Source organism: Mesoplodon mirus (assembly GCF_964341445.2).
Source record: "Mesoplodon mirus genome assembly, chromosome: 3".
NCBI classification, from domain to species: Eukaryota; Metazoa; Chordata; class Mammalia; order Artiodactyla; family Ziphiidae; genus Mesoplodon; species Mesoplodon mirus.
The window spans coordinates 141,717,743-141,741,857 of NC_138978.1; the positions used below are offsets into that span (position 1 = coordinate 141,717,743).

A 24,115-nucleotide genomic window follows, 5' to 3' on the forward strand; every position below is an offset into this window, starting at 1 on the left:
TAATTAAATGTCTCAACTCAGTCAATATTGTTTGAATGAATGCATGCATGAATGAGGGAGTATGCAATAGGTAGCCTAATGTACCGCCCGATGTGAAAACACCAAAAACATAAACACAAAAGCAAGCCAAAAAGTGGCCCAGGACTTTCTGTAAAATATCCTGCTTTTGTTGGATGAGGCCATGAAAATCAAAATGCTCCTGAAAGGTCTTAAGAGCTGACCAAGAATAGTAAACAATTGAAATTCTCTCAGGCTTATTCAACCCTATCACTGGACACATTTATACCTCTCAGGAATGTTATTAAAAGAAGAGATTAATAAAGCTTTTATAGATGAGTTGATAAATCTCTAAATATTTAAATCTTCATTTCCTCCTAGGTTTCTCTAGTTTGGGTTTCCAAAAGATTTCAAGAAACCACAGGATAATTAAAAAATTAGACATTATCTTTCTTACCTTCATGTTTTTTTGATGGTAAACACATTTTATTTTCTCCATAGTGCTGCCCAATTTCCACCAGTACAGTTCTTAAGTGAATTTTGCTCTGGATGGTGGGATATATAAGATGTAAATGAATTGTTTGTATATGTTTTAGAATTCTTCAAAAGGGCCTGGCCATGGAAATGCATTGAATCTTACTTAAATAAGTAAAGTAACTTCCTCAGAATTATTATTTTATTCTGGTTAGGATACTCTCTGCCCTGGTTTGTTAAAATTTCCCTCTAGAGTGGTTTTAATTTTGTTTCTGATAGGGTCCTAGGATTTATTGCCACACCCATCCTGCATCTGGTTTTCTTTGAATTACTCTCCTTGCAGTTTCTGATTCATACAGGGCCTTACAGGTTAGTGACAACCTGGCCATCACAACTCTGGGAAGGACAGGCCTACTTTTCAGAGGTGTTGATGTTTTCTGTACCTGAAGGTTTTCAAGAGATATCAATCTTCCTCACCACCTCCCTTGGCCCTCTTAATGGACTAAGCAGTTCCTCATGAAAGTTCTGTAGGATATCTGTACTAACTTCTCCATATTGTTCCATCCTGAGTCTAAATTCCTGGCCTCAAGGTAATGTTAGATTTCTAGCTCCAGCCCCTATGTACATAAGGCCTATACTAAGGAACGGAACCCATACACATCAGTCTGCTCTTATTTCTTTGGATTTAATTTCTCTGTTACTTTCTGAAACATGCAGGTGTTCCTTTCTTTCTTTTAATCTCAGCTATGTGCTTTTAACATTTTCAAAACTGACCCAGAATTTACATGTGTCTCCAGTAAGAGTACATTAAATTGAGCTTAGTCTGCTCTTCTACTGGCATATTTGAGATCCAAATAATTTGCTACTTAACTGGATTCAGTTACCTGTATATTTCAGGCACCTAAAACTCACCATGTTCCAAATTTCCCCCTTTATTGTTAGTAATTTTCTTGGGAATCTGGATAACATTAGATGGAATAAAGTTAGTGAGTGGCCCAGGATTGCCTGAAATTGTGTTTGTCAGAGTGGCCAGGGAAAGTTAAGCAAAGAAGAAAACCAAATGAAAAACAGAATCACATTATTATGGCTGAGACAAGATTCCATGCAGAACTCTCTGTAGAGCTGGGTTGGGTCATAACTTATGCCAGAGCTCTAGGTGGGGTTGACACCATCTCATGCCAAGCTCTCAGTTCTGGGCTAACGTCATCTCTGGTCCACTCTATGGAGTGGAAACTTTGGAGGAATGGCCAGTGTGTTCCACAGTGTCGGAAGAGGGAAATTGTGAACATTACTTTCTAAATTGTGGAGGAACTAACCACTGTAAATGTGCCTTGAACTATGGTGTTTAATTTGACCAGTCAGATCAATGACTTTCCCCTTGAATGAAATGCTGCTACGTATATGAGCAGAAAAACAAAACTGGTATAAGGAATAGATAGCTAGTGGGAAGCAGCCGCATAGCCCAGGAAGATCAGCTCTGTGCTTTGTGACCACGTAGAGGAGTGAGATAGGGAGGGTGGGAGGGAGGGAGATGCAAGAGGGAAGAGATATGGGGACATATGTATATGTATAACTGATTTACTTTGTTAGAAAGCGGAAACTAACACACCATTGTAAAGCAATTATACTCCAATAAAGATGTTTAAAAAAAAACTAGTGTAAGGAGCTGGAGAGACTGGGAGTCTTATTTTCTCAGCAATTAACTTTTCCAAGACCATGACCTTCCCTTTGTGTCTCCTAGACCTTGGGGATGATCGCAACCCCTTGGGTTGGGTGATGGCAACCCCATCTTCACTAGAACCTCTATAGTGAACTTTGATTTTTCCCACTCCGTCTATCCATTGCATGTATGCAGTCAGACATTTGATCTTGGACTTTTACTGACAAAATATCCTTGAATATAACCATTTCTTTTCACTCCCACTGCTACTGCTTTTGTCACTGCCTTAACTAGGGCTTTATCTTTAAGTTCTTTATATAAATATATAAATATCTATATATAAATAAAATATACAAATAAATAAAATGTAATATTAATTCTGATGATTTTAAAGTCTTTTCTTGATAAAGACTTTTCCTGATAAATATACACAATATCTTATATAAATATTTTTGTATTATCTGTTCTTTTCTTAGAATTTTAGTCATATGATCCTATCTCTTGGTATGTCTAGAACTTTTTGATTGAATGCTGACTATTTTATTTGGCTTTTAAAATTTTTCTCAGTGTAAATGTTGTTTTGCTTCAAAATATTTTACTCTACCTGGAAGTAGCAAATCTTCAAATTACAATTTTTTAAATGCTTTCAAATATCAATACTATAGGTGTCACAAAATCTAGAAAAATGACATTTGAAAATTAACTACTGCCAGATGTGTCTCTATAAATCTTTTTCCCCACTCTTGTAGCTATATATTCTTTAACTGCCTCCTCATATGACAGTTTATGTGTTTTAGAAATAAAATTTTAAGAAATAAACTTTGTAGTTTATAGACATAGATTTCTTTTCACATGGTTGATTAGAGTTTGCTTTTAGTTATTAATAGTTTAGAAAAGTTTATTTCAGTGTCACAATTTATTATTGATAATGTCGCATTAATGTTCATTGTTAACTTTGAGAAAACCTCTATGGATTACTTCCTCATAAATATTTACTATTATAAATGCATTACTGATTTCAGTACTGCTATAAGTTTGTGCATTACAGGAATTCTGATAAAATACTCATTCACACCATTCCATTACACACATTATTGATGGGGTATATTCTTTTCTTTCTTTCTTTATTTATTTTTGACTGTGTTGTGTCTTCGTTGCTGTGCGCAGGCTTTCTCTAGTTGCAGCGACTGGGGGATACTCTTTGTTGCGGTGTGCAGGCTTCTTATTGCGGTGGCTTCTCTTGTTGCAAAGCACAGGCTCTAGGCACACAAGCTTCAGTAGTTGTGGCTCGCAGGCTCAGTAGTTGTGGCTCACGGGCTCTAGAGTGAAGGCTCCATAGTCGTGGCACACGGTCTTAGTTGCTCCGCGGCATGTGGGATCTTCCCGGACCAGGGCTCGACCCCGTGTCCCCTGCATTGGCAGGTGGCTTCCTAACCACTGTGCCATCAGGGAAGCCCCTGGAGTATATTGGGGTTTTTTTTGTTTTTTTTTTTTTGCGGTATGCTGGCCTCTCACTGTTGTGGCCTCTCCCCGTTGTGGGGCACAGGCTCTGGACATGCAGTCTCAGTGGCCATGGCTCACGGGCCTAGCCGCTACGCGGCATTTGGGATCTTCCCAGACTGGGGCACAAACCCGTGTCCCCTGCATCGGCAGGCAGACTCTCAACCACTGCACCACCAGGGAAGCCCTGGAGTATATTCTTGACAGAAGGAAATTTCCGTTTTGACTAAGCATTGAAGAAAACTGAATCTTTGACTTATCTTTCACATGCCTGATGATTGAAATAATTTTCCACAGAGTAACTTCTGGTTTTATACTTTTCAGTTCTTTTTTTCTTCTTCAAACGCACATGCTTTGAGAGCTGTGAAGTGCAAGATATGGCTATATTGTAAGGTGGTTTTTGTCCTTACGCTTCTGTGTCTTGTGCTAGTTAAGTCAGTAGAGTAGTCAGTAAGAGTACTGGAAGTTATTCCTGTAATGGGATATTATATAGTCAATTACATATGGTGGTGTCTGAAAATCACATAATAGCCTCACTTAAAACATCTCCTTAGCCAGATTTCAAAAAAGCCTGTTACCAATCTAATATGATCCAACATAGCAGAATATGATAGAGGGAAAATTGACAAAGAAATAGACGCTGGACTTACCTGATGGAAATTAAAATATCTCACTTTTGACAATTTTGCAAAAACCTATAATGACATGAACTAATTTCTAGGGTTCTTCATAGGACCTAAAAAGGAACCCATAGAGTTGTGGAACGAACAACAATAGAAGCTACTGTGATAAGAAGCCCGGGCACCGCAACAAAGAGTAGCCCCCGCTCGCCGCAACTACAGAAAGCCTGCACGCAGCACTGAAGACCCAACGCAGCCAAAATAAAAATAAATAAATAAAAATAAATAAATTTATCTTTTAAAAAGTAATACTCAGGTTTGAGGCATGAGAAATTTGATGAGGAGCAATTAGCTAATGTTTGCAGAACTTTTAAAATATCAAACTCGGTCTCTAAGATTTTAGCATTCTATACAACATCAGTTACTTATTAGTGGTTTGGGAAGGCCAATTTAAAATTTTCTCATCTTACTGTATTGAAATTCACAGCCCTAATGTTTTCCACGTTGACTATATGAATGATGAAGAAAAGTCAATCATGTATTTCATTTCCAACTGGACAGAAAACAATATTTTAAAAAGGCCTACTGACTTTTGATTTCTTCTAAGGCAAATGGATAGGTATTTTTTATTCCCTGATTAGGAGAAAAATGGTGGAAGAGGGCAGGGTTAAGAATTAAGATTTCAAGAGCATGAGAGGTAGATGGCCAACCATAGTTCCTAAGGTTCGGTGCCTGTAACTGTTGCCACCGCTTAAGCGTGCCAAAACAGTGGTACGGCTGCTGCGCTCGTGTTTGCTACCACTAGAAACATTCTTGCCAGTAGTGGCGGCAGCGGGACTCAATTACCCCCTTTTTTCACTCTCTCCAGAAGCTCCAGATGGCGTCTTCCGTGGGCAACGTGGCCAACAGCACAGAACCAACGAAACGTATGCTTTCCTTCCAAGGGTTAGCTGAGCTGGCACATCGAGAATATCAGGCAGGAGATTCTGAGACAGCTGAGAGACACTGCATGCAGCTCTGGAGACAAGAGCCAGGCAATACTGATGTACTTTTATTACTTTCATCTATACACTTCCAGCGTCGAAGGCTGGACAGATCTGCGCACTTTAGTACTCTGGCAATTAAACAGAACCCTCTTCTGGCAGAAGCCTATTCGAATTTGGGGAATGTGTACAAGGAAAGAGGACAGTTGCAGGAAGCAATTGAGCATTACCGGCATGCGTTGCGTCTCAAACCAGATTTCATCGATGGTTATATTAACCTGGCAGCCGCTTTGGTAGCAGCAGGCGACATGGAAGGGGCAGTACAAGCTTATGTCTCTGCTCTTCAGTACAATCCTTCTTTGTACTGTGTTCGCAGTGACCTGGGGAACCTGCTCAAAGCCCTGGGTGGCTTAGAAGAAGCCAAGGCATGTTATTTGAAAGCAATTGAGATGCAACCGAACTTTGCAGTAGCTTGGAGTAATCTTGGCTGTGTTTTCAATGCACAAGGGGAGATTTGGCTTGCAATTCATCACTTTGAAAAGGCTGTCACCCTTGACCCCAATTTTCTGGATGCTTATATCAATTTAGGAAATGTCTTCAATGAGGCACGGATTTTTGACAGAGCTGTGGCAGCTTACCTTCGTGCCCTAAGCTTGAGTCCAAATCATGCAGTGGTACATGGCAACCTGGCTTGTGTATACTATGAGCAAGGCCTGATGGATCTGGCAATAGACACCTACAGGCGAGCTATTGAATTGCAACCACATTTCCCTGATGCTTACTGCAACCTAGCCAACGCTCTCAAAGAGAAGGGCAGTGTTGCTGAAGCAGAAGATTGTTATCATACAGCTCTCCGGCTGTGTCCCACCCATGCAGACTCTCTGAATAACCTAGCCAATATCAAAGGAGAACAGGGAAACAGTGAAGAGGCAGTTCGCTTGTATCGTAAAGCATTAGAGCTCTGCCCAGACTTTGCTGATGCCCATTCAAATTTAGCCAGTGTATTGAAGCAGCAGGGAAAACTGCACGAAGCTCTGATGCATTATAAGGAGGCTATTCGAATCAGTCCTACCTTTGCTGATGCGTACTGTAATATGGGAAACACTCTATGGGAGATGCAGGATGTTCAGGGAGCCTTGCAGTGTTATACTCGTGCCATTCAGATCAACCCTGCATTTGCGGATGCCCACAGCAATCTGGCTTCCATTCACCAGGATTCAGGGAATATTCCAGAAGCAATTGCTTCTTATCGCACTGTCCTGAAGCTTCAACCTGCTTTTCCTGATGCTTATTGTAATTTGGCTCATTGCCTGCAGGTTGTCTGTGATTGGACAGACTATGATGAGCGAATGAAGAAGTTGGTCAGCATTGTGGCTGACCAGTTGGAGAAGAATAGGTTGCCTTCTGTGCAGCCTCATCATAGTATGCTCTATCCTCTTCCTCATGGCTTCAGGAAGGCTATTGCTGAGAGGCATGGGAACCTCTGCTTGGCTAATATAAGTGTCCTTCATAAACCACCGTATGAACATCCAAAAGACTTGAAGCTCAGTGATGGTCGACTGCGTGTAGGATACGTGAGTTCTGACTTTGGGAATCATCCTACTTCTCACCTTATGCAGTCTATTCCAGGCATGCACAATCCTGATAAATTTGAGATATTCTGTTATGCCCTGAGCCCACATGATGGCACAAACTTCCGAGCGAAGGTGATGGCAGAAGCCAATCATTTCACTGATCTTTCTCAGATTCCATGCAATGGGAAAGCAGCTGATCGCATCCATCAAGATGGTATACACATCCTTGTAAATATGAATGGTTATACCAGGGGTGCTCGAAATGAACTCTTTGCTCTCAGGCCAGCTCCTATTCAGGCAATGTGGCTGGGGTACCCTGGGACTAGTGGCGCCTTTTCATGGATTATATCATCACTGATCAGGAAACGTCACCTGCTGAAGTTGCTGAGCAGTATTCTGAGAAACTGGCTTATATGCCCCATACGTTCTTTATTGGTGATCATGCTAATATGTTCCCTCACCTGAAGAAAAAAGCCGTCATCGATTTTAAGTCCAATGGGCACCTTTATGACAATCGGATTGTGCTGAATGGCATCGACCTCCAAGCATTTCTTGATAGTCTATCAGATGTGCAAATAGTCAAGATGAAATGTCCTGATGGAGAAGACAACGCAGACAGCAGTAATACAGCTCTTAATATGCCTGTCATTCCTATGAATACTGTTGCAGAAGCAGTTATTGAAATGATTAACAGAGGACAAATTCAGATTACAATTAATGGATTCAGTATTAGCAGTGGACTGGCAACTACCCTGATCAACAATAAGGCTGCCACTGGAGAGGAGGTTCCCCGTACCATTATTGTAACCACACGTTCTCAGTACGGGTTACCGGAAGATGCCATTGTCTACTGTAACTTTAATCAGTTATACAAAATTGACCCATCTACTTTGCAGATGTGGGCAAATATTCTGAAGCGTGTTCCCAATAGTGTACTGTGGCTGTTGCGTTTTCCAGCAGCAGGAGAAGCTAATATTCAACAGTACACACAAAATATGGCCTTCCCCCGAACCGTATCATTTTTTCCCCTGTTGCTCCTAAAGAGGAACATGTTCGGAGAGGCCAGCTGGCTGATGTCTGCTTGGACACTCCACTCTGTAATGGCCACACCACAGGGATGGATGTCCTTTGGGCAGGGACCCCCATGGTGACTATGCCAGGAGAGACTCTTGCTTCCCGAGTTGCAGGTTCCCAGCTCACTTGTTTAGGCTGTCTTGAGCTGATTGCTAAAAATAGGCAAGAATATGAAGAGATAGCTGTGAAACTGGGAACTGATCTTGAATACCTGAAGAAAATTCGTGGCAAAGTCTGGAAGCAGAGAACATCTAGCCCTCTGTTCAACACCAAACAATACACAATGGAACTAGAGCGGCTCTATCTACAGATGTGGGGGCATTATGCAGCTGGCAACAAACCTGATCACATGATTAAGCCTGTTGAAGTCACTGAGTCGGCCTAAATAATGGCTGTGTGCCCAGGAGAATTACCCCTGTAGCTGAGCCTCAACCTTCTGGGGGAAAGGGAACTACTTTTTCAATATCATGGTGCAGATGGGTGACAGACGATAAGAAATAGCACAGCCAGACTTGCTTCCTGCATGATCACGATAGGGAGAGACCCAAGAGATGCGAAACTGCTGTTCCACAAGGAGTCTCCATCGAATTTTGCAGCAGCCAGGTGTCTGGAAGGTCTGGAAGGTAAGTCTGGAAGGTAAGTCTGGAAGGTCTGATCTCCCTTGGTCTTCCAGGGGATGGATGGTTAGTGTGGAAGGGAGATAGAGGTTGCCCAGCCATTTTGTGATTATCATGGATTGATTGAGTCTTCTGAATTAATTTTTTTCTTTATATTTTGGGTATTGGAGCTTTTAAAAATGTTTGGTTTCAGGTATTTTTATTCATGTGAAGTGTATATGATTCTCTTGAGATAAGGTTTTAAGCTAAAATATTCCTTGTTTTAGTTTCTGAACTCTACAGATAAATGGGGACTTTGCTGGTGTAGTCTTTTTATAGGTTTTATAAACCACTTGAGCCTCTATCAGTCACTTTAGTGTCTGACATAACGTTTGGGACTCTCAGTGCTTTGTTGGTTTGTAGATGATGGTCTCAATTCTTTTTCTGGTCCGTTTCCTTCTTCCCTTCCCCCCACTTTAAAAATTCTCCTGTAACTTGGCTAACAAAATACCAAGTGTGATTCAAAACCTCCCAGAGTGTTTCTCTTCAACACATCATCTGGTGCCAAATGAAGATTCTTAGGAGTGCTTATTAATTATGAAGGGCACAGTTGTGGTACTGTCACTGATGATAATAATAATGGATTTTTGGCCTAGAGTTTTGACCTATTTCACCAGTGTTTTACCATTGACTGCCCGTCTATGCTGCTTCCAAAAGTGATAGTGTGTGATAAGATTTTTACTTTCACTTCTAAAGTTTGTTTTTTTTAGGTGAGTCCTGTTCTTCCTTTTTCTTTCAGCAGAAATGAAATCCCAGGTAAGTATAAGTATTCAAATATTTGATCAGTAAGTCACAGTTATCTCCAGTACATTAAATAACTTTCATCAAAAAACATGTTATAGGTAAAAAGCTCTGAAGGACCAGCTATGTATATGATAATTATGTTTCAGGCCTTCTAGGGTATTATATATAATAACTTGTCTTCTGGTCGTGGTCTTGAAGTCTTTATGGATTCAGCCTCAGTAGTAGCGAACTGCACTGCTACTTGGTTTGGAGTACAAATTAGACTTTAGCCCTCCTGGAGGTTGAGTTTTGGGTATTGAAAACCATAGGAATGAAATTATTGTATTTCAACAAAGGATCGAGGGCTTGAGGCTTAAACAAGCCAACATATGTGTGGGAAGCAGTCAGCCTTGAGAGCAGGCTACGGACATGCCAGGCATGCCGCCGCTGCTCGAAGGGACTGTCCCTACTTGTTCCCCTCCTTGTTCCATTCCACGGGAGATAAATCACCAGGGCCCAGAAATCAGAAGGAATGTGAAATGAGACAAGCCAATCTGTCTCCACCCTGCACGTGCAGGTTATTTTGGATGATTCTGGGTTTATGGGTTTTCTCCCAGGGAAGTTAACCTTGAGCCGAGACAGTTATTAGATAATGTAAACCACTGTCTGGCAACCTTCCCTTTTCTAGTCTATATAATCTGCAACTGTAGCATAATAAAACTTGCCTTGCAACCATCAGTTGTCTTGGTCCTTCTGACCCCATTCGTCGGTGCTACTTCAGTTCCTTACCCCGTCCCTTCTGACCCTGGGCGGTGAAATCCTCTTTCTGAGGCTGGTCCGCGGCAAGTGGCGCCCGAACAGGGACCTGAAGCGTGAAGCCACTTAAAAGAAAAAGAAAGTGCAGGTAAGAGAACCCTTATGCAAAATATGTGTGGACACGAGTAAAAGTGAAACTAATAGAGGCATAAGGCAACAGTCAGAAGTAAAATAAGATGGGGCAAAAGGGCTCAAAGGAGCGTGAATTATTTGCTCTGGTTTTACTTTTGATGCTTAAAGCTCGGGGTAATAAAGTTTCTACCTCATGGTTGACTGAATTTTTGCAGCATATCCATGATGTATCTCCCTGGTTTCCTGATGGCGGCTCTGTGACATAGAAATCTGGCAGAAAGTTGGAGAAGATTTAAAAAATTATTATGAGTCTTGAGGGCCTACTCATACTGCCGTTGTTACATTTAGTTTGTGGAATCTGATAAAAATATGTTTAGGTTCTTCTCATGATAGTGTTGATTTGAATGTAAAGTCAGAAAAACATAAGCCTCTGACAGAAGAAAAGACTGTATTATCAGCTACTGTGTGGCCACTTCCTAAACCGAAAGAGCTAATCAATTTAAATATTTCAGATGAAGAGGAACATTTTGACTTAACAGATGAGGCTTTTAAACATAAAAGAGAGAAATATCCTGAGGATGATTTTCTAATGGCTATAATAGATAAGTCAGTGCAAAAGCTGCAAATTAGTAAGGACTGTCTTCCTCAAAATTCTCCATCTGTAAAAATGCTCAGTCCCTTGCAACGTGCTGTACAAGCAGCAATAAAACGAGGAGAAGATCCTATTTTCTGTTGTCCTGTCACGGAAAGACCTGATCCTAATAATCCTCAACAGGCTATTAGGGAGCATCAGGCTCTTCCTTTTAAAGTTTTGAAAGATTTAAAATCGGCTTGTGCTCAATGTGGGCCCACTGCTCCTTTTACTACTGCTATGGTTGACACTATTACAGGAGAAGCTCTTCCCCCTGCTGATTGGCAGTCTATTGCACGAGCTTGTTTAAATGGTGGAGATTATTTAATATGGAAGTTTGATTTTTATGAACGGGCTGCTGAACAAGCAGAAAAGAATGCTACCCATGATATTCCAGTTGATTATCATATGCTGATTGGGGAAGGACAATATATTTCTTTACAAGATCGATTAACTTATCCCTTTGTTGCTTATCCTCAAATAAATCATTTGGCATTACAAGCCTGGAGGAAATTATCTTCTACACACAAAACTGAGGATCTTTCAAAAGTTATGCAGGGGGCCTCCCTGGTGGCGCAGTGGTTGAGAGTCCGCCTGCCGATGCAGGGGATACGGGTTCGTGCCCCGGTCTGGGAGGATCCCATATGCCGCGGAGCGGCTGGGCCCGTGAGCCATGGCCGCTGGGCCTGCGCATCCGGAGCCTGTGCTCCGCAACGGGGGAGGCCACAACAGTGAGAGGCCCGCATACCGCAAAAAGAAAAAAAAAAAATTTAGGCAGGGACCTGATGAACCATATGCTGATTTTGTAGATAGATTGTTACAGCCGGTGGGGAGACTCATTGTGGATGGACTCACTGGTACAATTGTAGTTAAGCAACTTGCTTTTGAAAACGCTAATAATGCATGTCAGGCTGCGATTCGACCTTGGAGAAAACGGGGAACATTGGAGGATTATATTCGCCTTTGTGCAGACATTGGGCCTGCTTATATACAGGGTGCTGCTATGGCTGCAGCGTTAACTAAAGTGGGGTTTAAAAACAATCCAAAGAGAACAAAGACTAGTTTTAAATGCGGAAAGGCAGGTCATTTTGCTGGAGAATGTGGATCTTTTCATTGTAACCCTGCTCCTTCCTTCCCTACTCAAAAACCTCCAGATGGTCCGAAAATCCCTGGTTTATGCCCTAAATGCAGTAGGGGAAAACGTTGGGCACGAGATTGTCGCTCAGTGGCCCACAAGGATGGAACACCACTGTCGGGAAACTCCTCCCGGGGCCTTCCCCGGCCCCAACAGATAATAGGGGCAATGTCTGTGTATCCTCCTCAAACTATCAATCAGACATTAACCAAAAACAAAAACATACAATATCTTTGCTCTCCAGAGAAACAGCAGGAAGCGCAGGACTGGACCACAGTACCTCTGCCCGATATGTATTAACTCCTGAAATGGGTCCTCAGGCCTTCTCTATGGGCATCTATGGACCTTTACCCAAGGGTTTGATGGGACTATTATTGGGAAGAAGTAGTGTCACCATGAAGGCTTTAACTATTATGCCAGGAGTCATAGATTGTGACTACGAAGGAGAAATAAAAATCATGGCACAAACTATTAAAAATATAATAATGATTTCTCCTGGGGATAAAATTGCACAATTGCTACTTTTGCCCTTTGTACCTCATGGACAAATTTTACAACATCAAAAGAGAGACACAAAGGCTTTTGGATCATCTAATGCTGCCTACTGGATTCAGAAGATAGGGAAAGAACGTCCAGAAAGGAAATGAACCATTAATGGAAAGGTTTTTTCACGTTTGTTAGACACTGGAGCTGATGTCTCTGTTATGACACAGATTCACTGGCATAAACATTGGCCCGTTAGTCCTACTATTACAGAACTTCAAGGAATAGGACAGAGTTCTTCTCCTATGCAAAGTAGTCAGTTATTATTATGGCAAGATAGTGAGGGCCATTCAGGATACTTCCAGCCTTATGTTTTGCCTAGGCTGCCCTTAAACCTCTGGGGCCGAGATATATTAAAAGAAATGGGAGTATTACTTTATAGTCCAAATTCTCAAGTCTCTAATATGATGTTGGATCAAGGATTTCTTCCCACAAAAGGGCTGGGAACAAATCAACAAGGAACTGTCTATCCTATTGATGTGAAAGTAAAAAATGATAGACAAGGTTTGGGTTTTTCTTAGGGGCCTTGGATTCTCCTCCACTCACTGCTGATCCAATTACTTGGCTGAGTGATGACCCTGTATGGGTGGACCAATGGCCCCTCACAAAGGAGAAATTAGAAGCTGCAGAACAATTAGTACTGGAACAATTAGGGCATTTAGAAATTTCCAATAGTCCTTGGAATACTCCTCTTTTTATTACCAAGAAAAAATCTGGAAAATATAGGTTATTACAGGATCTAAGAGCTGTTACTAAAACTATGCTAATAATGGGAGCTCTTCAAGCAGGCCTACCCTCTCCAACAGCCATACCACACAATTATCATCTTTTAGTTATAGATTTAAAAGATTGTTTTTTTCACTATTCCTTTGTTTCCTGAAGATAGAAAACATTTTGCTTTTAGCTTGCCTTCCTTAAACTTTAAGGAACCCATGAGGAGATTTCAATGGAAAGTATTGCCTCAGGGCATGGCAAATAGTCCTACATTATGCCAAAACTATGTGGCTCAGGCCTTAACTCCTGTGAGAAAAAGGTTTCCAACGTTATATCTCATACATTATATGGATGATATACTTTTAGCCACTGATAATATTTCTTTATTAGAGACTGCTTTTCAATTTTTACAACAATCCTTACAATCATTTGGCTTGGTCATTGCCTCAGAAAAAATTCAAAGACAATCTCCATTTTCCTATTTGGGAAAATATATTGATAACACTACCATTAGGCCTCAAAAACTGCAAATTCGAGTTGATAATTTAAAAACATTAAAGGATTTTCAAAAATTACTTGGAGATATTAATTGGCCAAGGCCTTCCTTAAAACTTACTACTGCTCAATTAGAGCCTTTGTTTGATATTCTTAAAGGTGACTCAGATCCTTCTACTTCACGCTCTATGACTCCAGAAGCACTTCAAGCTTTACAAATAGTTAATAGAGCTATCAGCTCTGCACAATTAACTCGAATACATACTCACCTGCCTATTTCCGTAATTGCTTGTCCAACACCTCATGTGCCTACTGCCATCTTATGGCAAACTGTTGGAATTATTGAATGGATTCATATGAAAACTACATCCTCTAAGGTTATTAACCCTTATTTTGAACTTAGTAGTAAGCTAATAATGCAAGGTAGAACTAGATGCTTACAACTTCTGGGTATAGAAACTTCTCAAATTATTATCCCTTATTCAGTTAGTCAACAAAATTGGCTTTTTCAACATAGTAATGAATGGGGTCTTGCTCTTGCAGGATTTTCAGGTACCTTGGAATGCCATTACCCTGCTGATAAATTGATCCAATTCGACAAAGTTAACTGTTATATCTTTCCTTCTATAATTAGGCAACAGCCTATTCCTCACGTACCTTTGGTTTTTACAGACGGTTCTTCTTCAGGAGTGGCTACTGTAATCATTGACGACGGAACCAAACTCATTAAACAAACTTCCTTGACTTCAGCTCAACGTGTTGAACTGTATGCTGTCATTATGGCTTTTAAACATTTGCCTTCTATATCTTTTAATTTGTTTTCTGATAGTAAATATCTTATCAGCTTATTATTTCTTCTGGAGACTGCGACCAGAGGACATACTAATGACCCTGAATTATCATCCTCTTTTCGTTTGCTTCAACAGCTTATTCGTTCCCACGATGGTCGTGTGCAGCTCTGCATATCCGTGCTCATTCTAACTTGCCTGGTCCATTGTCTAAACTTAATGCGACTGCAGATGTTTTAACTCGATCTAAACGTGATCTTTATCCTGTGCGTTTTCCTCCCAAAAATAAAGTTAAAGTTCCTCTTCCTCCTCAATCTCTTTTCCCTAAAGCAGGACATATCCCAATTTACCGTCCTCCTCCTTTCCGTTCGTCATGCTGTCAAGAATGGCTAAGGCATTGCATTCATTATCTTCATACTGTTGATACTCATGGTCCATGTCCTGGACACCCTCATATTATGGTAAGTTATGATCAAACTGCTTCACAAGCAGCACAGCAATCGCATGCTTTACACCATCAGTCGGCGGCTACATTACGCAAACAATTTTCCCTTACTCGTGAAGCCGCCCGACAAATTGTTAAGCAATGCCCACAGTGCTTACCTCACCTTCCTGTTCCACATTATGGTGTTAATCCTCGTGGATTATTACCTAGTCATTTATGGCAAATGGATGTTACTCATATCCCGTCTTTTGGGAAATTACAATTTGTTCATGTCACTATTGATACTTATTCTGGTTTCCTCTGTGCTACAGCACGGACCCGGGAAGCTACTAAACATGTTATCACTCATTTATTACACTGTTTTGCTTTCATGAACCTTCATTTTACAGGAACCAACATTACTCTTACAGGCCCGGCTACCAGCCGACGAGAGGATCTTAAGGATACCATCATTTGGTATAAAAATGGGCAAGCTATTAATATTAGAGGTCGAATCTCATATGCCTCACCACTTCGGGATTCCGCTATTACTATAGCCAAGGTTCCAGGTGAAGATTCAGGAAATTATTTCTGTGTGAAGCATTTACTTGGAGGACAAGGGATACTTATAGTTGGACATAAGGTTACTATTCTTAACAGAAAATCAAAACCTCAATTTCCTCCTTTTATGACCATTAACTTTGCTGGATCCAATTTTGAATGTTGCAATGCATCTTGGAATAATAACCAAATATGGTGTACTACAGATCATACCAAGGGGTCAATTCTTGTCTCTTCTATTCCCATCATAGATAGGTTTATCACATTTCAAAAGAACTGGGATATATGGAAACTAGCTCTAACTTATTCCAATACACCTGTTATAACTTGTGTTGCTCCTCCATATACACTTTTGATTGGTTCTATTAACATTGGTAATTCTTCCAAAGGAGGATATAATATTAGCTGTGTTCATTGTATTTTTGGCAGTTGTATGTTCCCTTCTGCAGGAACACAATCTGTGCTTATACTAAGGCAACCCATATATGTTATGGTGCCTGTACATCTGAGAGAACCTTGGTATGAAGATACTGGAGTACAGGCATGGGTGGAACTCACCAAAGCCTTGCAGAGAAGGAGACGCTTTATTGGGTGGCTAATAGTAAGTTTACTTGCCTTGGCTGCTCTGTCTGCTACCGCAGCTACTGCCCGTCTTGCTCTTTCACAGAGTATTAATCATGCTCACTTTGCTAATCAATTATCTCAAAATACCAGTCTTGCTTAATCTTTACAAAGTCGCATAGATTTACAGATTAATAACAAGTTAGATGAATTTAAAAACGCAACTTTGAGGATTGGAGATCAGATGGCAGCATTAAAATTGAGGATGCGTTTAGCTTGTCATGCAAAGTATACGTGGATTTGTGTTATTCCTTACAAGTACAATGACTGTATTTGGGAATGGGAAAAAGTAAAAATGCATCTGCTGAGTGTTTGGTCAGATAATTATATTAGTCTTGATCTTAAGAAATTAAATGCTGAAATTCAGGATATACAAAATGCACATCTTGATGATATTTCACCAGAAGATGTAATTCAAACTTTACTGGATCATTTAAAGTGGTTAAACCCTTAGTCGTGGATTACTAGAGGGTTGTCAGGATTTATTACCCTGGCCATAATTTGCCTATTATTGATAATAATCTTCTCATGTCTGTTTCGTATCCTCATGCAACAGTATACTACTCTCGGCACTAAGCTTCATGGAATTATTTGGCAGCAAAAAATAAAAAATAAAAAAGGGGGACCTGTGGGAAGCAGTCAGCCTTGAGAGCCGGCTACAGACATGCCAGGCATGCCGCCGCTGCTCGAAGGGACTGTCCCTACTTGTTCCCCTCCTTGTTCCATTCCATGGGAGATAAATCACCAGGGCCCAGAAATCAGAAAGAATGTGAAATGAGACAAGCCAATCTGTCTCCACCCTGCACGTGCAGGTTATTTTGGATGATTCTGGGTTTATGGGTTTTCTCCCAGGGAAGTTAACCTTGAGCCGAGACAGTCATTAGATAATGTAAACCACCGTCTGGCAACCTTCCCTTTTCTGGTCTATATAATCTGCAACTGTAGCATAATAAAACTTGCCTTGCAACCATCAGTTGTCTTGGTCCTTCTGACCCCATTCGTCGGTGCTACTTCAGTTCCTTACCCCGTCCCTTCTGACCCTGGGCGGTGAAATCCTCTTTCTGAGGCTGGTCCGTGGCACATATGAATATGTTTTTGTCTTGCTGTCCTGCACACATGCTGTCTAGTAACAGATATTTTGTCTGCTAGTAGTGTTTTAGATTATGTCTTTCCAAAGCGCTGAGGCAGTGCACCTATTTTGAAGTTGTAGCTGATGCCTGAACGTATCCTAGCTGACAAATTATTGATTAATGAAAACATGAATTTCTGAAAGATTTGTACTGTTAACCAAAATCTGAGCAAGGAGTCTCAAATGTAATTCTTAGCCAGAATTACATGTTAATGAACCATTTAACAGTGTAAATCAAGGAACATCAATGTAGGGATTTCTTTTCATTTATTTCTTACCTGCTTGAAATATCAGTTAAAGGTTGCCAGCTTGGTTGCAGATGAACGGACGTTTGAAGTTCCCCGAACTACTTAATGTGGAATAGGATACTAGACTTCCAACGCCCTCAAGGCTGTGACCTTGCAGCCATTTTACATAGCACATCATCCTCCTATAGGGATGAACCTTTCCCTGGCCCGAAAAGTAGCCACTCCGTTGAAGCTTCGCTTATTGTAACAGGCTTTTGTTTCCAGGTTACATGTCTGTGGAAGACTTAATTCTGAATAGAGATATAGATATTACTGGAAACTAATTGTTTTTGCTATTATACTCTGCTTTATCAAAAAAGTAAAACATTTAAATTGTGCTACAAAAATTCAGATGTTGTCTTGCAATCTTTAAACAATAAATGAATGAATTGCCCTTAAAAAAAAAAGAACTAAGCAGTTAGTTAAGCTGTTGGTCCCACATCAGACAAATTATCCTTATACCTCCTGTCAATATTGTTAACAGAGACTGTTATTTTATTAATCCTTATGATCCCGTGATTCTTTCTTTCATGTTTCGGGGCACAGCAGGTGAGAGAGTGGGTTTGTTAAGCTGGGTGGGTTTATCCTTCTTTTATGCGTTCATTCAATTTTCTGTTCATTTACTTATTGTATACATATGGCAATAGAAGCTGCTAAGGCAATCATTGCTATTCTGCAAAACAACAAGGCACAGAAGCAGATGTCTTATTTCCGAGATTTCTCCCCCCAGGACTATTATGATTAAAGATCCTTTCCCCCCACTCCCTGGAGAGGACAAGGGGCTGCTCGCTGGAGGATTTTTAATGACTTGGGGAAAGGCTCAAATATCCCCCCATTATGGTAATCCACCCCAGGGGCAAACCACACAAGAATATTATGAATTTATTTTATTTTTCTATCCTTGCAAAGGTAATACTCAGCTCATTAGAATATGAAAACTATACTGTCAAATTTCAGAATTACATGGATGAGGAAAATCACCAAAGTGGCATCATATCATGTGTGTTACAGTTGTATTTACTATATTGACTATATTAAATATGTTGTGTTAACAATGTATTGTATAACTATATATTGAAAAGGCAAAATGCTGTAACGTATTTCAGAGAAAATAATTATGTTGGCCAACCCCAAATTGTACATTGTAGACGGGTCCTAGGAAAAGAAGATTTAATTCATAGTGAACAAGAGGTTAGCTTCTGTTTTCAGCCATGTGCTATTTTAAGAATTAAACATCATGAATAATACAGGATATAAGAGGAATAGTCTAAAGATGGAAAAGCACATTTTGATTAGGAAAGATTATTTAAGGCTTAAGTCTTCTTTTTTTAAGGAAAACTGCCTTATTACTATGAGATAAGAAAATTGTTTCCTTCTTTTCTTCCTTGCTTTCTTCTTCTTTTTTTTAACCTTTTTAATTTTGGATATTTGACCTCTAAGCTGAGATGACTGAAAATGCCTCCTCCGGGCATCAACCTTTTTGAAAGACTTTTTCCCCCTCCCTAAGGGCTATTTGTCTCTTGGAGGCTTTGTCTACATTACTCCTCAAGAGGCAAGCATTTGTCCTTGCACTAAATGCTGACATCTCCTGATAAGAGGGAAGCTGCAGAGTAGAAGAATTGAAGGTCAGTATGTTGATATTGGTCTCAAGCGCATTGATGTACATTTGTGTATTGGGGAAGGGGAGTGAAGCTTGAGAGTGGGCCAGTGGGGAGGGGTAAATATTTTGTGATGCTGTCTACCTATGGGCTTATAAAGTTTACAGCTGCATTAGGAGGACAAGCATTACCATTAGCATGAAAAGTAGGGCAGACCTCAGTTGCAAAAGCTTCTAGCCATACACATAGGGCAATACGTAAATGATACACCTTATTGCATTCACCCATTCACCCTCCCCTGTTCACGCTAATTGGAAATTTCCATCCATTTCAGAGAAGTAACACAACTATCAATCATTTTCCCTGGCACGAATCTTCCAGGAGGAAGAAAATGGAATACACCTAGCAACAGAGCTCACGCACTAGTAGTCCATGTGTCTTAGATTTAATATCTGATGACTAGCTGCATTGAAGCCAAGAGGTGGTTCACAAAGTTGCTGCACATTAGAATCACCTGGGGAACTCTGAGGCCTCCCCGTGCCCAGGCTCCTCCCTAGACCTACTGAATCAAAATCTCTGGGGCTGGGACCCAGACACCAATGTTTTTCTTCCAAGCTCTTTAGGTAATTCAAACGAGCAGCAAAGCTTGAGAACCAGCCCAATAATGGGAACAAACTTATTTCACACAGATAAAGTGGGGCAATTCATATGTTAAAAGAACGTGAATATATGTATATATTTCTTTTTTTCGCTTTATTCTGTTTGTATTTCAAATAGGCTTTTTTTTTTTCCTTCTGCAAAAAGCGTTATTGTTTCCATTTGGTCCAAGGCTTGGGAGAGGGCTCCAGGGCGGTTACAAAGCTGCCTAGTGGCTGCAGAGCGGGGCTTCAGGCAGAAGCTCTGACACCAGAGGGTCTCCTCAGACGCAGCTGGACTTCAGAGACTCCTGTTTGGCTCGAGGGTGAGCCTTTCAAAGAGATACTCGCCCAGCACAGCCTGCGGACCAGCCAGCCTGCGGAGGTTGGTCAGGTGGTCGCCCATCTTCTGGATGAGTTTCTTCACCTGCTCCTCCAGGAAGCGGCTCTCCAGGAAGTCACAGAGCTGGGGGTCTGCACGGGCAGGACCCAGGGCGCGCAGATCCGATAGTGCCTGGTTCAGATTCTTCTCCCTAAGAATGGCGGCTTCCACCGCATCCTGGGTTTTACCCCACTCATCCTGAGAAGGCTTCCGCGCATCCTGGAAGAGGGCGCGGCCGCAGCACTGGTTTTGCATTTTCAAGAGGCGCTGGGCGCCCTCACACTTCTCCTCAGCCAGTTGGCGAAAAATGTGGCCCATACTGTCCAGAGTCCCATTGTTGCTGTCGAAATAGATGCTCAGAGAGAGGTAAGTGTCCACAGATGCATGTTGAACAGGCGGTGGACGGCGGCCTCCACCTCGGTAGAATAATTCTGACGAACCTGGGAACTCGTGGTTGATCAGTGATAAGGAGCTAAGCTCAAAAAATGGTGTTGGCCTGTCCTGGAGGCTGAGGATAGCTGAGTGTCTGATTCCAAAGGTTGCGAAAGGGAGAAAGGTTGGAGGGTGGTCGGGGGCTGGAGCAAGGAGCATCCCTGGGTCTGTTCATTCCAAACACTGTTGAAGCAAAAGACAGATCTGCAGGACTGCCGAACGCACTGCCTCAAATAGGCTTTGATATAAATGAACAAGAAGTCCAAGCAAGGACAAAACTTACCCTTCCTCCCACCAAAATAGCTGGTGATACTAGAATCTAGATCTGGGAAGGGACTCTTCCATTACTTTCTTAACATTCCAAGCCACTAGAGCAGTGGTTCTCAAAGTATGGTCACCTTGTAACCAAGCAGTACCCTATGAGGCCTTCCTAGGACAGACCCATCCCCCATATCCTCTATTGTAGTTTCTCTCTGAAGTACTCAGATAATAGTATCTCAGGCATATTTCTTGAGTTTTCAGATGCTAAAAACCACCACCCAATGGAAGAACAAAAAAAGAAGAACAAAAACATCCCAAAGTTAGCAGAAGGAAAGAAATCATAAAAATCAGATCAGAAATAAATGAAAAAGAAATGAAGGAAATGATAGCTAAGATCAATAAAACTAAAAGCTGGTTCTTTGAGAAGATAAACAAAATTGATAAACCATTAGCCAGACTCATCAAGAAAAAAAGGGAGAAGACTCAAATCAATAGAATTAGAAATGAAAAAGGAGAAGTAACAACTGACACTGCAGAAATACAAAAGATCATGAGAGATTACTACAAGCAACTCTATGCCAATAAGATGGACAACCTGGAAGAAATGGACAAATTCTTAGAAATGCACAACCTGCCAAGACTGAATCAGGAAGAAATAGAAAATATGAACAGACCAATCACAAGCACTGAAATTGAAACTGTGGAAGAAATGAACTCCTTGATGATCATGAGCACGTAGCCCCCAGACCTTCTGGCACCTAAGGATGGATAATGCTACCTGCCTTGTGGCCTCAACATCAGCCAATCAGAGGATTGTGCACGAGCTGATCACATGCCCTGGGATGTTCCTCCCTCACCTGGCCTTTAAAAATGCTTTGCTGAAATCCTTTGGAGATTTCAGGGGTTTGGGAAACGGACCACCCCTCTCCTTGCTCGATCCTGCAATAAACCTTTCTCTTCTCCAGACTCCAACCTTTAGGTTTGTTTGGCCTCACTGTGCTTCAGACACACGAACCTGCATTCGGTAACAACCTGACCAGCTTTACCAGTGTCCCCTGATAATGTGTCAGATATTCAAGTTTTAGGGCCCTATCCCAGCCCTATGGAATCAGCAACTCTAGTGGGGCTCAGTGATCTCTGTTATAACAGGCCCTCCATATGGTTTTTATTCACCTTAAAGTTTGAAAATATCTGCATTGTCAGCTGGCCAAAGCGTCCACCAGCAGGTTAAGGGGAGTGACGCCTGGAAAATATAGAGAGTAGCCAAGACAAGTACAGCAGCATTTGCCGTGGTAGTAATGGAGAATGCCTTTTCTCCACTGGTTGGCACAGACTAGTATCTGGGAGCGGTGGCAGGGTTATTTAGGATACTTTACAATTCAATGTAGAGTGACCGCTGTCCTGGTTTGCCAGGGACTTCCCCTGTGTGAACACTTAAAATCTCATCCTGGCAAACCCCTTAGCCCTGGATTTGAAAAACTTAGGGAATAACATGAAATTTAGGGGAAACATGATCTAGGATTTGGGCAAGTCACAAGTGCTAATTAAAGCTAAGCAAGTATGGACAACATCTAGCCTTCTTTACCCCTTTGTGGGAAGGTAAATCTGATTGGGTGAAAGGACTTATTGTTAAGAAATCTTTGTAGAAACATCCCCTTCTGCTTAGTCCGCTGGTTCTCAGTTCTGGCTAGACACTGGCATCGTCTGAGGAGATTTAAAGTTATTTTATTGGTCTAGGATGACCAACAGTCAAGGTGAGGGTTTTTAAAAAGTGCTTCAGATGATTCTAATATGCAGCCAAATTTAGGTGCCACTGCTTAAGCTTTTGAACCACTGCTACTTTTTTCACCTCATCTTCCTATGAGAATATCCAACTGTAGTTGAGGTTTGTTTTTTTTTCTTTTTCTTTTTTTAACTCTCTTATTATAAGATTTACTGTCTTAAATAAGATTGAATGTACAGAAAATCCTGCTAGTCCATCTGGTATAGCTAGATACTTAGAATAATATCGTTAAGATATATACCATTTAAGTACTGTGACTGGCCTTTTTAAAATTAACATATGCATTGAATTAGTACAATCTCTTTTGAAGTTGTCATGCTGGGGAGCTATACCTGTAATCTGCTGCCATTGCTAAATATCTGGACACCTCTTATTAGGAATTGTTTTTAAAAATCTTTAGGGATTAAAACCAAGAGTGCTGTATTATTTGTACTGGGACCACAAAAACCTCACAAAGTTTCCCCACTGTACCTTCTACCCCCATCTCTAACCCTTGGCAACTTCTAATCTGTTCTCCATCTCCACAGTTTTGTTATTTTAAGAATAATATGTAAACATAACCATGAATTACTTATCTTCGGAGATTGGCTTTAAAAAATTTTTTCTTCAGCATCATTCCCTTGAAGTTCATCTTAATTTTTGCATATATTAATAATTTGTTCCTTTTCGTTGCTCCGTAGTATTCTATCATAAGATTTTATCACAATTTGTTTCAACATTCATCCATTGAAAGACATTTGGGTAGTTGCCAGTTTGGGGCTATTATAAATAAAACTGCTATGAACATTTATGTGTAAGTTTCTGTGGGAACTTAATTAAGTTTTTGTTTCTTTGGGATAAATGCTCAAGAGTACAATTACTGCATTGTAGGGTGAATCTACTTTTAGGATTAAAAGAGACTGTCAAGCTGTTTCTCAGAGTGGCTAAACCATTTTATTTTCCCACCAGTGACGTGATATAACTTTTCTACGTACTCGCCAGCATTTGATGTTGTCACTATAATTTTAGTTATTCTCTGACATCTCATTATGGTCTTAATTTGCATTTCCCTAATGCTAATGATGTTGAGCATCTTTTCATGGGCTTCTTTGCCATGTGTATATTCTCTTCCATGAAATGTCTGTTCCTGTCTTCTGCCTATTTTCTAGTTGGATTTTTTTAAGTTGTTTGGAGAGTTCTTTGTATATTATAGATACAAGTCATCTGTCTCATATGGGATTTTCAAATATGTTTTCCCACTGTGTAATTTGAGTTTTCATCCACTTAAAAGGATCTTCTATGAAGCATTTTTAACTCATTTTGATGAGATCCAATTTATCAGTTTTTGCTTTTATTAATCATACTTTCAGTGTCAAGTCTAAGAATTATTCACCTAGTTCTAGATGCCAAAGATTTTCTCCTATTTTTTTTTCTAAAAATGTCCTGCTTTTACATTTAAGATTATGATCCACTTTGATTTAATTTTTGTGTAAGGTGTGGAGGTTTAGGTTAAGGTTCATTTTTTGTTTGTTTTTGTCGAGGGATGTCCAACTGTTTCAGTACCATTT

General features: G+C 40.7%; 1 protein-coding gene and 1 pseudogene across 2 annotated transcripts; one reads left to right on the forward strand and one right to left on the reverse strand.

Moving 5' to 3' along the window:
• Nucleotides 1-5,077: 5,077 nt before the first annotated feature.
• Nucleotides 5,078-8,267, forward strand: LOC309800033 (UDP-N-acetylglucosamine--peptide N-acetylglucosaminyltransferase 110 kDa subunit-like; the record flags this gene model as incomplete). Its single annotated transcript, XM_082613843.1, is given in 3 exon segments — nt 5,078-7,136; nt 7,139-7,801; nt 7,804-8,267. Coding segments are annotated over 3 exon segments (3,135 nt in total). The 5' UTR covers nt 5,078-5,128.
• Nucleotides 8,268-20,011: 11,744 nt separating this feature from the next.
• On the reverse strand, nt 20,012-20,550 carry LOC309799280 (ferritin light chain-like; annotated as a pseudogene). Its single transcript has one exon. The product of its transcript is annotated as a ferritin light chain-like (transcript).
• Between the last annotated feature and the right edge of the window lie 3,565 nt (nt 20,551-24,115).